The sequence below is a fragment of the Cololabis saira genome, chromosome 4 (assembly GCF_033807715.1).
Source record: "Cololabis saira isolate AMF1-May2022 chromosome 4, fColSai1.1, whole genome shotgun sequence".
Taxonomy (NCBI): domain Eukaryota; kingdom Metazoa; phylum Chordata; class Actinopteri; order Beloniformes; family Belonidae; genus Cololabis; species Cololabis saira.
In genome coordinates, this window is record NC_084590.1 from 38,493,779 (window position 1) to 38,509,716 (window position 15,938).

General features: G+C 41.5%; 2 protein-coding genes across 2 annotated transcripts in view; one reads left to right on the plus strand and one right to left on the minus strand.

Moving 5' to 3' along the window:
- The window catches only part of nbeab (neurobeachin b), a 236,494-nt gene that overhangs the window by 157,734 nt on the left and 62,822 nt on the right, over positions 1-15,938 (plus strand). The window contains 1 exon segment of the mRNA XM_061719704.1: positions 2,917-3,053. Within this exon segment, the coding sequence (XP_061575688.1) occupies positions 2,917-3,053 (137 nt within the window).
- mab21l1 (mab-21-like 1) lies at positions 3,374-6,061 on the minus strand. Its single transcript, XM_061719701.1, has one exon. The coding sequence runs from the start codon at positions 5,687-5,689 to the stop codon at positions 4,610-4,612; it is 1,080 nt and encodes a 359-aa protein (XP_061575685.1). The 5' UTR covers positions 5,690-6,061; the 3' UTR covers positions 3,374-4,609.

The following is a 15,938-nucleotide window of genomic DNA, read 5'->3' on the forward strand; positions in this document are numbered from 1 at the left end:
AAAAAGATGGACATGCAGATTCCCCTCTGCTTAAAAAAAAAAATACTGTTTTGTAGTAATACACTTCCCAGTTATCAGTGCTTAGCGTGTGAAGCTCAGACTGAAGCGAGGCAGAGCTGAGCAGTGAAATCCCCTTTAAGATCCCACAGATGAATCTCAGAGGAGGAGACCAACCCCTCCTCCTCATCCCAGGGCCAGCAGGCAGCCAAACGCTCCATGTCTGTCAGATGGACCAATCTACAGAGCGAGACACAGACTCTCATACAAACAGGGATTTTTCTCCTGAGACAATGATTCATGATTTTGTACCAAATAGAAATGCTGAGCTTATCTCTAAAATACATGTATAGTGTGTGAACTGAACTGAAAGCTTGAAGGTGGATACTGACTTAAAGGGGGGGGAAAAAAATAAAGTTCTGGGATTTATTTCTTTGTGTGAAATGAAAGCTGAGTTCACGTTTTTGCCGATAGGGGAGCTCTCTCTCTCACTGTAACTGTTTTTAGCAGGATGCACTGGCTGTGCATGTCCTGTAATCTTAGGCATGAACAGCTTTAATGAGAGATCTGGGACTAGATCCTTGTCAGCATCCCTTCTGCCAGCACTGGGTCAGTGGCTGCTGCTGCCAAAGGGGCGGCCCTGCTTCACGGACTCAGGCCCATGTGGTTACCGAGCCTATGATTAGTTTTGCTCCCCCACAAACACTGGAAATGCTGTCTGGGCTTGGGCTGGCATTAAATTGACTTTTTTTTGTATGCACGTTTGCAACAAAAAAACTGGGTAAAATAGAAACATATTTCAGAGGAGGGAAGAAGACACGAGTCTGAGTCTCGGACAGCTTTTTCTCATGTCAAGGAGGAGTCTTGGATTTTTGTCACGATACCGACAGCATGTTAGTACACCCAAAGTGGGCTGTAGTTACCACAATCATTTTGTTTTGCTTTGATTTGGCATTTTTATATTCATATTTTTGGATCCATTTCGCAGTGCTAACATGGTGATAAATAAGTAATTTAATTTAATGCTGCCCATTAAGATTTGACATGAAGATTAGACTCTCCTTTATGTACCATCCAATTTATGTTTTGTTTTTTTAAGACCAGATCAAATCATTTTTCTTTTACAGACATACATAAACATATCTACATAAGTAGATGAAACTGATTTGATAAGCAAAATCACCAACTTCTAATAAAAAACATGCAAGTCAAAGAGCACCAATCAAACACAATGTTACAGTGGAGATATTAATAAAACTAATCTCAGCTTCCCTAAAATTCAAACTTTTTATCCATGAATTAAACTGGTCAATTGAGAAATATTTGCCTTTTTCCTTGAAAGAAAGACAAAAAGACTATTCCAAGAATTATCTTGTATACACCACTCATCCTGTGTAACTTGCCCTTAATTTCATTATTCTCATGTAAACATTTTAATGCCATACAGCCTAATTATGGAAGGATCCCTGAGGGGATTACTGCCTAATCCTCTTCCTGCCCATGAGCAATGGATGCTTAACGCTCCAGGCTCGGGTCTTTCTCCTGGTGCAGCTCTTCGGGGACAAAACTACAATGCCTCGCCCCTAGAAATGTTATTTCTACTTGGAGCGGAATTGGATTATACTTAAGGGAGCTGGACTCAACGGTCTCCTTTTGTTGTAGCTGATACTGCTGATAGAAAAAACTAGACCAACTGCGATATAAACAATATAAACATTTAATCACGATTAGGTTGAGTATGATTGGTGGTTTCTTTTTTTCAAGTTTCCTACAGTTTAGTATACATTTCCTTTTTGTTAGTACTATAGTACCAGTGAGGAGCGTGTATGGGCGGATGGCATCAGCAGATAGCGTCACCGTTAATGGGAGGATGGCTTAACAGTGCAGCCTATACAAGAGCGATGATGGGGCGCTCTGGGAGTTCACACCGAAATCCACTTGTGTTCCTGTAACACTATCGGCTATAATTGGTCGAGGAACGCAGATTAAGATTGATGAGACATTAAAGTGGCTCTTTGGAGTTTAGGGGATCGATAAATATCCCGATTTCGTGAGCTCGCGTTTGAACGCCAGACAAATCACCGAAAACGGCGCTGCAGCGACACTGATCTGACAACATGGAGGATGGAGAGGATGAGGAGGGAGGAGACTGAAATGAAGATGTGATCACTATCAGCTGACCGAAATTCCGTTTTAATGGAGGGTTCCTAGAAAAAACAAGTCACCAATGGTTCCGTTATTGTCTGCTGAATTCACTCGGAAACATGTCCCTAATTAATGCATTTTTTTATTTTATTTCAGACCTGCATGGGCAGATAATAAACAGTTGGTGTCATGAGAGAAAATGTAATAGTCTTTTTTTCCCTCAAGAATGGCACATATTTGACCAGTTTGTGGAAAAATTCTCTTTAATAATCATCTCTGATTTTCAAACTGTTGGTATTGATCTTGCCCGTGCTGATATATCGCTGCACCTCCGACGAATCCAACATGTGTTAAGGATGATTTATGGTTCCGCGTTACACAAACGCAGATTCTACGGCGGTACCACACCGTACGGTGCGCGGCGCCGCGTACCCTACGGCGTAGGCTCTGCGTAGATTTAACGCAGAAGCATAATTCAGGCTTTATGCATAACAACGAAGAAGAGGCGCAGCAGTGCAGTGAGGCATTCATAATAATAATAATAATAATAATAGTGCATTTGTCATATAAATTCTGACTCAATTAAATTATATGAATTTTAAAATCCCCATCGGTGTGAACAACGGTGGGAGTTTGAGTCTGTGACTGAACGACGGAGGCCGCTGACACGGACGCATCCGTATAGTTGCAGTGAACTCGTTTAACCATCTGAATGTGAATGTGCTCGTTTGGTCGTGTTGGTAATCCGCTGTGGCAACGCTATGATCCCTGCAGGCCCAGTGGTCCTGAGCAGCTCGGCCCAGCTGGTTGCCCCTGTCCTGGTCGCCCGGGGAACCCTGTCCATCACCACCTCTGAAATCTACTTCGAGGTGGACGAGGATGACCCTGCCTTCAGAAGGGTCGACCCGAAGGTAAGTAACCTGCGAGGAAGTGGGCGGCGCAGCCAGCGCAGTGACACGCTCCAATGCTGCTCACACTCCGACTGGAACTCACTTCATCAATGATTGATACTTCGTGAAAACTCAGTCTTTAACACGCTTCTAAACAAGTATTAATACACAAAAAAATAAATTGTATGTATATATATATATATATATATATATATATATATATATATATATATATATATATATATATATATATATATACACATATATATATAATACACACACACACACACACACACACACACACCCAAAGACATAATATTGGCTTGGGTTCATCTATTTTCTTTGTTTCAAATTTCAGTACTTGTTAAATTATCACAGTAATAATTAGTCCATAATGTCAAATAACGTTTAGTTGTCCAAAACATCGTGATTAAATAATACATATATAATAATATTTTCAGTGTATTTGCAGAGTTGTTTAAAATGTTAATAAAATAATTTTAATTTCTGTTTTATTTATTTTTGTTTCAGATTCAGAATTGGCTTCAACTCTGAATCAATGTGTCCATTATTATCGTCATCGTGTTGCAATAGGACTATTTTATTACAGTGCATTGGACTTAATAAAGCCATTGTGAGACACAAGTATAAAACAGCTGGTTTTATTAACTCTTTAAATTAGATCAAAGACAGAAATAAAAAAATCAGATCACAGATGTTTTAATCCAGTGTATCTCAAGTGCATTTTTTTTCCAATTAAAATGTAATATATATTTATATATACTATGTATAGGTTACCATTTTCTTTTCTTTTTTTAAGCCTAAACATGGCAGAGAAAAAGCAACAATTCAAATATTTCGAGTAATTTAAATAATTCAAGTAAACCGATGGAATGTTTTTTTATGGAACAAATGTACGCCTCCCATCAAAATGTAAAATAAAAAGAATTGAACAAAAATGTCCACGGAAACAGGTGAGCAGACTACCACTGATGCAAGTATAAATTAATAAGATTTCTACCAGATAAAGAGAAAGTTCAGAATTTAAACAGGTGGATCCTATGTACGTGTCACACAACAACAGTCACAATTTCAGACCACTTGAATCACAATCTATGAATGTATTTACAGTATAAAATGTACAGATATGTTTTTCTTATTATTTTTCCAGCGTCTGTTAGGGGGCTTTATTTTAAAGCATTTAAAGAAAAGTCGAATTTAGTCAACCGTGTGGCACGGAGAGAAACTAAACCACTGCTGGGGTGGCCTCCGGGATTTAATTGTTGCCAATAATTTAAACTTGCTTCTAAATAGCCTGTCCATACCACCAAAAGGTGCACGAGGATAATTGCAAATCAAACAGTTATATATATAGATATATAAAAAAGATCTTGAAACAGGCTCGGCCAGAACATATTCAACAACAGAGGACAGTCACATTTCACAAGACTTTGCAAATTGAGCGGGCGGTATTTTCTCTGTCCGTTTAGCTCGTTAGGCCTCTGTAATGTATTCTTAAGACGACGTGAACCAAGGTTTATTTTTTATTCTGTTTGTTGTTGTTTTTTTCTGTTACCTCAGAGTTTCTCCAAGCTTTTGGGGTTGGTCAGTATTTCTCTCGCCAGTCGCCAAGTCTGTTTGGCTGCATTCTCTAGAGCAGAGTGAGGTTTTCCTTGAAACAGGTCTAAATTAGGTAGGAAATAATGCGGACACCGTCTGCACTGCAAACACGAAATAAGCTGCAAAAGTATCCCGTTCAGGCGGTCGCCGAGGCAGTTCTCGTCCCAGTCCGACTCCCGGGGATGCTTCTCGCACTCGTAGGAGACCAAAGTTTTCATGTGGTAGTTGTTGAGCGGCGTGCCGGGCAGCTCCAGGTGGCGGTCCCGCAGCGCCTTCAGCACCGACAGGCACTTCTTCCTGCAGCCGCCCAGCAGCAGCCGGTTCTCGGCCTCGGCGAACTGCAGCACCCAGGCGTCGCTCTCCGCCGAGCTCTGCTTGCCGTTCAGGGAGTAGCACTCTTTGGATAAAAGGTTGAAACCCTCCGCCTTGACTTCTGCCACCCTGTTAGGTCCCGGCCAGGGGATGTGCGGCAGAGGCCAGTGCGCGGCGCTGCGCGGCCAGATGCCCGTGCACTTGAACGCCGGCGTGATCTGCACCACGTACCTGTCTCTGATGCGCAACTTCACCTCGCTCGTGTCTGCGACCATTTTGACTACGTCTCTGTAGCTGCATTTATCTACCGCCTGCGCCACCAGCGTCTGGAACCTGGAGCGGATCTTGCGCGCGGAGAGGTACCCGGAGGCGGTGATGAACTCCACCCAGAGAGACATGCTCCTCTTGCGGCCGTCGCTCAGCTTGAGGACGGCGCAGCCCGGGAGGGAGCCGTCATCCACAAAGTTGAATACTCCCATCTGATTCAGATAGAGGACGACCTCGAACTCGGTGGGGGAGATGACCTCCAGTCCCTCGAAACGGTTGTCCATCTCGCTGAGGGAGCTGATGAAGCGGGGCTCCTGCACCTCCACCTCCTTCAGGACATCCGACACCACCTTGCACACCTCCCGGATGGTCTTGGAGATGGCCGCCTTGCGAGACTGGCATTTCTCGTTGTAGTATTTGTTGAGGTGGTACACCAACTTCGCCTGCGCGGCTATCATATTAGGGCAGAGATCCGGATTATACACCGGAGTCTCGCAATAAGCCGAGGGATCCAACGCGGCTGTTTGTACGGGAGCCAATTTTAGAGAATAAGGGGAACGATCTAAACAGAAAAAAAAGTCTGGTTATAAATAACTATGTGCTTAAGAGCACATGCGTAATAATCATAACAATTCACAGTTGTGCAGAAAGCTGCATCGAAACGCTCGAAGGGAAGTCCTCTACTCGAAATGATCCGCGTGTTTAAAAGTCCATTTGCAGGCTCGTTCAGCAGCCGAGGAAAACGCCTTTTTTTCCGCCCTCTAATCGCCGTTAGAGTCCGCGTAATTGCGCAGAGTGGAAGAGTGCCCTCCTGACGCAGACGCCCGGTGTTGCTATGTTTTACAACAGGGAGACACACACTCTTTATTATAAGGGAGGAGTTGCAGCCGAGATGTCCAATCCCTGTCCGATGCGTCACCGCAGTTTATTGAAAACAAATTAATTCCCGGGTGTTATATACAAGTAAAAAGTACAGGTACTGGTAGTATGTCGAGAAGAGGAAATACACTTACAGTACCCGTTTGGAGTGAAGAAAGGAAGAAAAAAAAAGACAGAACAAAAGGCTGATTTATTTTACTGTATGTTTATTTTTCCGGAGTTGATATTCTTCTTCCTTTTGGGCTTTTTTTTTAATCTGCTGTATTGAAACAGTAGGTGTGTTTTGAATCCTTTAGCGTTCGTTCTGATGATTACATTTTTACATTTCGCTTTATCTTTAAATCTCCTTTCAGCTGTGGCTTACCCGTTTTACTTTTTGTCGAATATCAGATAAAACTAAACTCCATTACAATTATTTGCCAAAACAGTTTTTGATCACGCATGTGTAAAACGATTTATGCTTGAAGGCATCCTGATAAAAATATACATAGACTACAATTTTGTTTATTAATTAGACGCGTGGTTTAAAATGATTTGACTTTCCTGGCAAGCTAGGAGTGTTTATTCCCGACAGATCAAAAAGTGCGCTATATCGCCAAATAGGATGCGGCTTACGATAATAATAAACGAACTCGGTATCGTGTTTACTTTTTAAAAAGATTCCTTCATTTTCAACTTCAGCATAAAGATGTGTTTCAAATGTGTATATAAGCAGACTGAGTTAATTTGCTGTCTTTGCATTTTATTCAGTTGGAAACATTTCCACATGGCATAACTATTTTTCAGTTATTTAATAAATCTGGGACGAAAGAGCTTCATAACTCCCTTTGCCAATAGCATTTTTAATTGACACAGGTGTTATCCAAACCCCCCACCCCCCGCATAATTTCGTAAAAATAAAAAACGAAAGTGAATTATCATTTTAGATTTTATTATGAACTGCTTCATTTTGCCTGCCCAAGTGAAAAAAGGACAGTATAGAAGTGTATAAATTATGATTTTAGTATGAAAATGTTTGTATTAAGCTTGTATTAAACTATGTTAAACATAGTTGATATTAATGTCTGGTTTTTTAATAAAAAACATACCATGTTTTTACATTTTGGAGTCTGTTGTTAAAGATAAATATTCATATTTTCTCAAACCAGAAGGTGATACCAACAACAACAAAACAAGATGCATGTTAATTATTCCTATTATCAATATAACAATAATGATAATAATAATAGTAATAATAATAATAATAATAATAATGCAGTTTAGAAAAATCACTAAACCCAAATAAAAGGCAAAACATTTGGTAGCAATTATGTTTGAAATAGTTGCAGATTTTATAGAAAGTCTCATGATCACAATAAAGATTTCTTGGATCTGCACTTGCTCCTCAGCCCTCTCTGGCTCTTATCACTGCACTGTCACTCCCTCTCACGAGGTATGTGCAGGCTTTGAAGAAGACTTCAAAAAGATGATGCTGCACACATCAAATAAGGACCACAAAGGCATTTACACTCATCTCTGCTCCAGTGAGAGCTGCATAAGACCAGACATTATGAGGGCAAGCCGCTGCCCCTCAGCTCCAGCTCCCACGACTTGCATGCAGCTGAGCAGGGGACTGCTTGTGCAGAAAGGACCTTGATAGATAGGTGACCCTCATTATCACTGCAGCCTGAAACCACTGCCAGTTGCTTCTAAGCAAGTCCTGGGGCTAATTTCTCACTTTTACTAGGCAGAAACGACACATTTGAAGTATAAAATCTAATTTTGGATAAAGGTAGAAATGTAAATAAACATTTAATTTATAAATGATGCACCCTGTTTTTTCTGCTTTATCATGTTTAGTTTAAGGTGAAATTCACAACTAGCCACATTTATTCTTATTGACATATATGGGGGACATACATTGAGTTAATGGAGGACGTTATGGAAGGTTTTCATGTGGTAAGAGGTAGCTAAAAGCCTCTTCTCCTCTCAGGCTTTTATAGTTCTTTCTCTCACTCTCTCCCACTGTCTGTAGCTCAGCAGGTACTTGGCTTTTATTGAAACCAGACTGGCTTGACTTTCCAGCTCCAAATCAGATATCTCAGAGTCCAGTTGCACCTCATGAGTTGGTACTCCAACTTTTGGCCATTCGTATGCATGATAGAAGGGGGGAGATTTTCATTGAGATTATCACCTCTTAATCTGAAGCATGTGGCTGCCCGGATCCCACAGTAACTCAACCTGCACCAGAGTCCCATGACTCCAGCAGTTGTCAGGTTTAGCTATAAGACAGTCTATTCCTCTGACTCATATCTGTACCATTGAAACTTTGCAGTTTTTGTTCCTTAAGGCATCAAAAACTTAAGGTTGCTTAAGGCACTAACCTATAGAAGGGCCCTCAGTGTGATTATTAGAACTTCTGATTCCTAGACATGCCTATTTCTGACCCAACAAAATGCATGCATGATCGTGTAAATCAGCACAATGACTTCTACTTCCCCTAATTTTGCACAAGCATGTGACCCTGTTTTGAAGGCCTCTTTGTTTCCAGAGCATTCCTCCACACTTATTCATATTTTCTCATCCATTTTTTTCTTTTTTCTTTCTCCGAATAAGACTTATCATCCCCCTAGCTTGGACGTGCAGAAGTTCAATGATGCCCTCTGACGATGACCTCTCATACACTGAAAATATATTCCACCATCTGCAGCCAAAGTCATTAAGAATATGCAAAAATAACATGTTCTGTAATGATAAATAGTAATGTGTTTGTTTGACCAATATGGCTATCTGTCGCTCTGACAGTAAGGTTTCACGGATATTGTGCAAGAAGCTTCGTCGGCTAAGTTGTGGCAGTGGATTTCTGGAAGATATTTATTATTTTAGTAATCCTATTACACAAGACTAAATAAGGTCAACCCTTTAGTTTTTCATTAAATTTCTTTGGTTATTTACTTGATAAAAGATACTATCCATGTACAAAGGGAAAATCAGCCAGCTCCCAAATTAATGTGCAGATTAGTCCAAGTGGACTTAATAGGATGACATCTGTCTGTATGGATCAGATGAAAAGCAGTGACACTTCAGAAATGTGACATCACTGGCTCTCAAACTGTGAGAAATAATATACTCATGGGATAACTGCTCACTTTGACACATTTTTTTAATTTGTTTGCCATAAAATGAAATTGTCATTGGGATTTTTAATAATGGAACATTATTATTCAAAGCAATATGGCATCTCGGTTGGATGCCAGTTAATTTCTGGGCCTCGAGCTGCACTGCGGACCCCCTTCGGATTATATCCATTCATTTACTTCATTCTCCGCCTGTATGTTAGCAAACTCATATGGATAACCCAGGAAGCTGGGCCACATGGCTTGAGGCTTTGAGGGACCCTCTAGTGTTCATGTCAACTGCCTCTCTTTTCTGTGAAGCATGTCTATCACAGAATGTGGCTTATTTTTCGAGGAAACCGATAAAGAAAAGTGTAAATTATGACACTAATTGATTGTCTCAGCTTCATTAGGCCTTTCATCCTTCCCCTCCGCAATATGGTACGCTTGTCAGCCTTGGTGATAAATTACATGCATTTATTTGCATGAATTTAGCATAAATAAAATTGTAGTTTTGTTTCCCAAAGTAACAATCCAGAAAATGTCTGGATGTTTTGCAAAAAGGAGAATACAGGTTTATGTTGCATGAAGATCTGTAAAGAGGGTGCTGCAGTGCTTTCCATTTGTAACATAGTTTAGCAGAATTACGTCTTTTTGTTTTTGAATTCAAAATTATTTTTCAATATTTTTGTAATTAAGATGATCTTTTCCAAAACAACTGTGTAAGCTTTTATTGTTTTTAAAAAGTTATCAGTTTGTGATAATGCAGTTATTTTCTCTTTTCAAAATGCGTGTATTTACTTGAAATAACTTTCTTTTTAGGTTTTATTTTTAACTTAGGTTTTCTGAGAAGAAACCAATCAGCAACTGCCATGTGATTAATCTTAATTTTTTCAAGATGCCTACAATTTAAAAGTGGGCGCTATAATCATCTGCCCACTGACCCCATGACGCTCATATGCAGTCCTCGCTCCAACCCTTGTTTCTGATAAATTATTTCAAATCTCAGACAGACTGAACACAATTTTCTCCTACATGTCACGTGACCTAGAAGTCGGCACACTCTGAAGCAGCAAACAAATAGATGGAAGAATTAAGGGTATATTGTTGGTTTGTGCCTGCTTGCTAATCAAATGCTTTTGGGAAAGTCTGTGACGAAATTAGGTGATGCGGCCTAAATAAGGGATGAAGGGTTCATAATTACAAGTCTTAGAGATCTAAGGTGCAGGGTGCCAACTGTCAGGGCAGGGCTAATGATGACAAATGTCTCTCTATGCAGATTGCTGCAGCAGCACAAGAGTGCAGCTGAGATGGAAGAAGAAAAGAAAAAAAAACAGCAGAGGGTCTAACAAGAGAAAGCGTGTGTGCACATATTTAATGACCTACAAGGAAATAAAGCTCCTTAAACGATGGGCTGAAGATACACAAACTTGATGCTGTTTAAACCTGCTTCCACAATGATGGATATTAATAGACATGATCCTTTACAACTGTGGAGATTCATGGGATCTTTAAATGATATAGTCAACTTATGTTAATTTTGCTGACAAGCTTGTTAAGATAATGTAACTATAGCAAATATTGGTAAAGTAATCTCCATGTTTAGCTCCACAATAACATTTATGGAAGCAAAGATCAGCATTTTCCTTGTTTAGTTTTTCTTTAGCTGGTCGTTTGGTCATTATTGCGTACTAAAGCGGAGAGCTATAAAAAAGTGGAATGTCCGGTTACTTTGAGGCTCACGTAAAATACCCTGTTCCTGGTTAACACAGCTAAACTGTTGTTGGTTAACATTATTTTTTTTTTTTCTTAAAGTGTGCTTGAGTTTAACCACTTTTGTAGCACAGTCATAAATCTGATTTCACTTACTGTGACACAAGGCTCATGCTAATAAAAGAGCAAACCCGGAGAGCTGCATGGCCAGCTTTCCCCAATTTGTTGCATGAATGGCTTTTGAAAGGGGTCCCTCTTTGTACAAAGGGAGTCTCGTCTTTGTTTGGTTTCGCCCCATCTGTGTCATCTGGTGGTCTGTGCAAGAGGGTGGTGGCTCAGGGTGCTCCCCAGCGGCGTTGCCAGTTGTTTTATGGACTCGCTGGAGTGGCGCAGGGAGTTCATAAGTTGGCCGGCCCATTGTGAGCTGAGCCCAGCTGACATGTGTGAATTGACTCCAGCATATTGACAGATCATTTTCATTAATGAATCGGAGGAGTCCGCCTTGTTTCACTCTGTGATTTATGCTCTTGCTTCATCATCGTCTGAGTTCAGGGTTAACTAACTACCCCCTCAATGACTCAAACATTAATTGCTGGAGGAAGGAAGCCTGCTCAGATTTAGAAGGTTAATTTATAAATATGCGCATCTCTCTGGTTAAACCCCATTGAGATGGAGCTTTATGGCTCCAAATATACTTTATGGAACATTTGAACATTTTGTATCTTATATATTTACGCCCAATTAAATTAACTTTATAAACAAATACAAAATTTCACAATTTACCCTCTATAGAGGATTATGTATTGCTTACTTCATAATTATTTGAAAAAAATATTTTCAAATCCTGTGCTGCCCAACAGAAAACCTTTTAACAATAAATAAGATGGTGAACACAGCAAAGCAGCAAAGTTTACCCAACAGCTAGCTAGGTTTCCTGCAGGGTTTGGGAGTGCTCTTTCTTGATTTAATATTGAGCTGCCTTTGTTTGTAAGTGCTAGTGTCTCATCAGTTGGGCCCTGATCATCCTGTGGGCGACCGTCCAGCCCGTCCAAAGCAACAGCCATGCTCTGCTGATAGCGCTGGCCTCAGTCTGGCCTGTCACCCCCACCTCTGCTGCCACATGGAAGGCACATTTGCTCGCCACCATTTTATGCTGCTGTCACCCTCCCTTCAAGAGCAAAGGGAAAGAGGGGTGGTGAAAAGGAGAGGAGGGAAAGAGGGAGGCTCACCCTGAGCGGATGCTAGACAAAGATGGCAGCAGAGACATTTTGTCGACTTTCATTAGTTCTGGTGGTTGTGAGCCGTGCCGAATATTAGCCTGCTGCTAGCGAAGCCACATATTGTGGAGCACAGACGGAGAGTAAGTCACAATCAAATCTACCCCAGCTCATTTCCATCTTCCTCACCCCCCAAAAAAGTGGGACACATGGGGCAGAATGCCAATTGCTTATTTTATATGGTAATTAGTGTCCCTGGAACTGTGATGTGTGATAGGTGTGACAAACTTTATCACGCACATTTGCATATCTATTCCCATTAAGGTAAGATATTTTAAGATCCGCTCTGACTACAAAGGTTTCCGTGTTGGATTGTCATTAAGAAATTAATGATATTGACTTACAGGCCTTCAGACGTGTGCAGTAGATTTGTTGTTGTGGTGTCACATTCAGCTAAACTCTTTGTTGATTTACTATCTGCTGTCTGCCAGCTTAAATAGGGATCCCAGCTCACGGAGAGAGATCTGTGTCCCTAATTCACATGATTGAAGGACAGTGGGGTTTGTGATCTGTTCTGCACACATGCCTGTGATGAACTTCAATGTTTTTCTGTCGTCTGTGATCAACAAGACATTTTGAACCAAAACCTAAAAACTGCTTTTTGAAGTTCCTCCAAATCCCACACACGCTTCATCCTGTCCCTCCACGCAGGATCCATTTCTTTTGTTTGCCACAGCATTCACACAGTGAGGCCCAGATTGTTGCCCTGGTGTGTGTGTGTGTGTGTGTGTGTGTGTGTGTGTGTGTTTGTGTCCGATTGTTGCCTTGTCCTGCTGAGCTTTCATCTGTTGGACTCATTGCAGTTGTCATCTCACCAGGCTCTATTAGAGAAGCTCAGGAGATGGGATGCCTATGAAAGAGTCATGATGGATGGACAAGTGCTGATGCACTTGGTTCCTACCTCTCACCTGCTCAGGAGCTGCCCCAGTGGCATTAAATAAACAGGCCTCCCAGAACGACCAGTGAAAGACTGAGACCACGTTTACATGTAGCCGGGTATTTACAAAAACGGATATTTTCCCCTCTACGTTTTCAAAAATATCCTCGTTTACACAGACCCGCATGAAAACGCTGGTAACGTCATGCCAGCCAATCAGAATCCTGGAAAAAACATCAACAAATGACACGTGTAACTTCCAGTTAAGGCTGATTTATGGTTCCGCGTTACACCAACGCAGAGCCTACGGCGTAGGGTACGCGGCGACGCGCACCGTACGGCGCGCATCGCCGCGTACCCTACGCCGTAGGCTCTGCGTCGATTTAACGCGCGACCATAATTCAGGCTTTACTTCCAAGACGGAACGAGAGTCTTTTATATAGAATATAAAACAGGTAAAATACAAGAAAATATTGACGGTGGCCAAACAAATTGTAAACACAGGTCGCACACATGACGCTGGTGAGTTTCTGGTGCATAATGTGACGTTCTGAAGCCTAAATCTCCGTTTTCCTCTGTTTTCCTCCGTTTTCCTCCGTTTTCTCTGTTTAGACGCAAACGTGAAAACTGAGTTTTTGAAAATCTCCACTTTGGCCGGAGTTTTCAGAAATTATCGTTTTTGGTGACTTTGAGCTGCGTTTTCGTGTAAACGAACGGCCAAAACGCATGAAAACGCCTCCGTTTTTGCTCCGTGTAAACGGGGCCTGAAGGGTGAGAGTCGTGACTTCCAGTGAACCGGGGCTGGAACTTGCTGGTGAAACAGAAAAGGAAAAAGTTAAGTTATTAGTGAGTGCATTTTCTCAACACCTTTCTAATGATTAAAGAAAACATGTCAAAAAGGTGCATGAAAGTTCAAATAAACGGATGAAGTTGTTCTGTTCTACCTCGTTAAATTTCAAATGATTTTATTAGTGTCAATTCTGCAGCGTTGGCAGGGCTTTGGAGGTGTCTGAGCGGGGAGTTTGGCGGCAGGGTGAGAGCATGTCGGCTGTTGACACCATCTAACGAAGGGAGGATTAGGAGTTTACAGAGGCGGTAATATGATAGGTCAAAAAGAGGAGGCACTCCTCCACAGCACTTGGCTCTGTAATGAATGATTGACTGGAAAAGAAGAGGCTGCCACTCGCTGGCTGAGTGCTCATCTTGACGCCTGCCGCACCGCTCCACGGCTCTCCTTGATCACGTTTCGCTGCACTCTTCTCATCTAAGGCACCAGTCTGGAGGGAAAAGCTGCTTTTCCCTCTTATTTTTCTCTCTAATTTACACATTTAAGACATTTTTGTTTGCTTATTTGCAATTCCCCTTTTTTTTTGTCAGAGAACTTCTCTCTATCAGCCCTACTCTTAGCTCTGAAACCAGCCCCCCACCACACACACACACACACACACACACACACACACACACACACACACACACACACACACACACACACACACACACACACTCTCCCTCTCGTACAACCTTCCCCTTCTCTTCTGTTTGCCTTGAGGCATTGAACTAATTTCAGGTTCCATAATTATGGTGTGTTGTACACCTGTCTGCTATTAATTCTCCCCTGTCTCTTATTCTCTCTCATAATGAGATATTATTGTAATTATTGTCATTATGCTGTTTTTCATAATTAACTTGATGGATGTTGTTGTTATGGAACGATTTATTCTCAATAATTAGTGTAAAATGTGTTAGGGAACTACTGCCAGCGCTGACGCTCTGAGCCCTGGGTTGTGAGCTAGCTCAGCCCCTCATTCACTCATCCGCCTGACCCCAGAGTTCCCGCCTAGAGAGCGCTGGGCCTCGGATAAGAAGAAGGGAACTGAGCAGCCCGGTCACCGCTGAATAGGACCCCACTTGTAGCCATTTTAAGACCATTACAACACTGAAAAGGCTTCCCAGTCGCCAGCCCTGGGCTTTGTTTCAACCTGTCACACCCACCCTGTGGAAATCAAGTAGCACTTTTCCCTGAGATGAAAAGGTGAAAAAGGGTTCGCCCACGCTCCCATCTTAAAAAAAAGTTTCAATGTTATTGTTGACGAGGCAAACTACTGGAAAGAATGTTGGTGAAAATCTCAGCTGAATGAATGATGTTGAATTTATTTTTTTCTAAGAGGCTCTCAATCCAATTAGGACTTTAATAAGGGTCATATATAGGGACTTCACGCTGCAGGTTGGTGCCTTTTGAGGGTAGGGCCGGGGCGTAGGATGGGGTCGAATCTCCTGAAGGTCCTGACTGAAGGCGGGCCTCTTTAATGTGTGCTGAGGGGTCCTGTGCCCTGGTGAGCCATTGAAACTGTTTGGGGAGCGCAGATAATCTTTTCCGTAATTCTGGAGGCCGGGTCGCCGGATAATCTGACACCGTGGCTGCACTGGTTTCTCAGGTGGTACCAATTACCTGATCTCCCACACGTGTCTGCTTACGCCTCACGCATGCTGCACCAGTGTTGTCTCGTTTATACATCCATCACTCACTAATCTTTTCGATGATTAAATAACACATGAAGTCAAAAGGTGGCAACTCCTTCACTATCTGTTTAGGGATGGGCAGTATGGACTAAAAAATGTATCACGATAATTTCTGGCATTTATCCCGATAACGATAAAAATGACGATAAAAAAAAAATATCAATTCAACTCCACCTTTTTAACTATAAATCTTTCTTTCTTTCTTTCTTTCTTTCTTTCTTTCTTTCTTTCTTTCTTTCTTTCTTTCTTTCTTTCTTTCTTTCTTTCTTTCTTTCTTTCTTTCTTTCTTTCTTTCTTTCTTTCTTTCTTTCTTTCTTTCTTTCTTCCTTCCTTCCTTCCTTCCTTC

What these genes read in the sequence shown, in the direction of transcription:
- mab21l1 (XM_061719701.1), bottom strand. Translation starts at nt 5,689, where the DNA reads ATGATAGCCGCGCAGGCGAAGTTGGTGTACCACCTCAACAAATACTAC.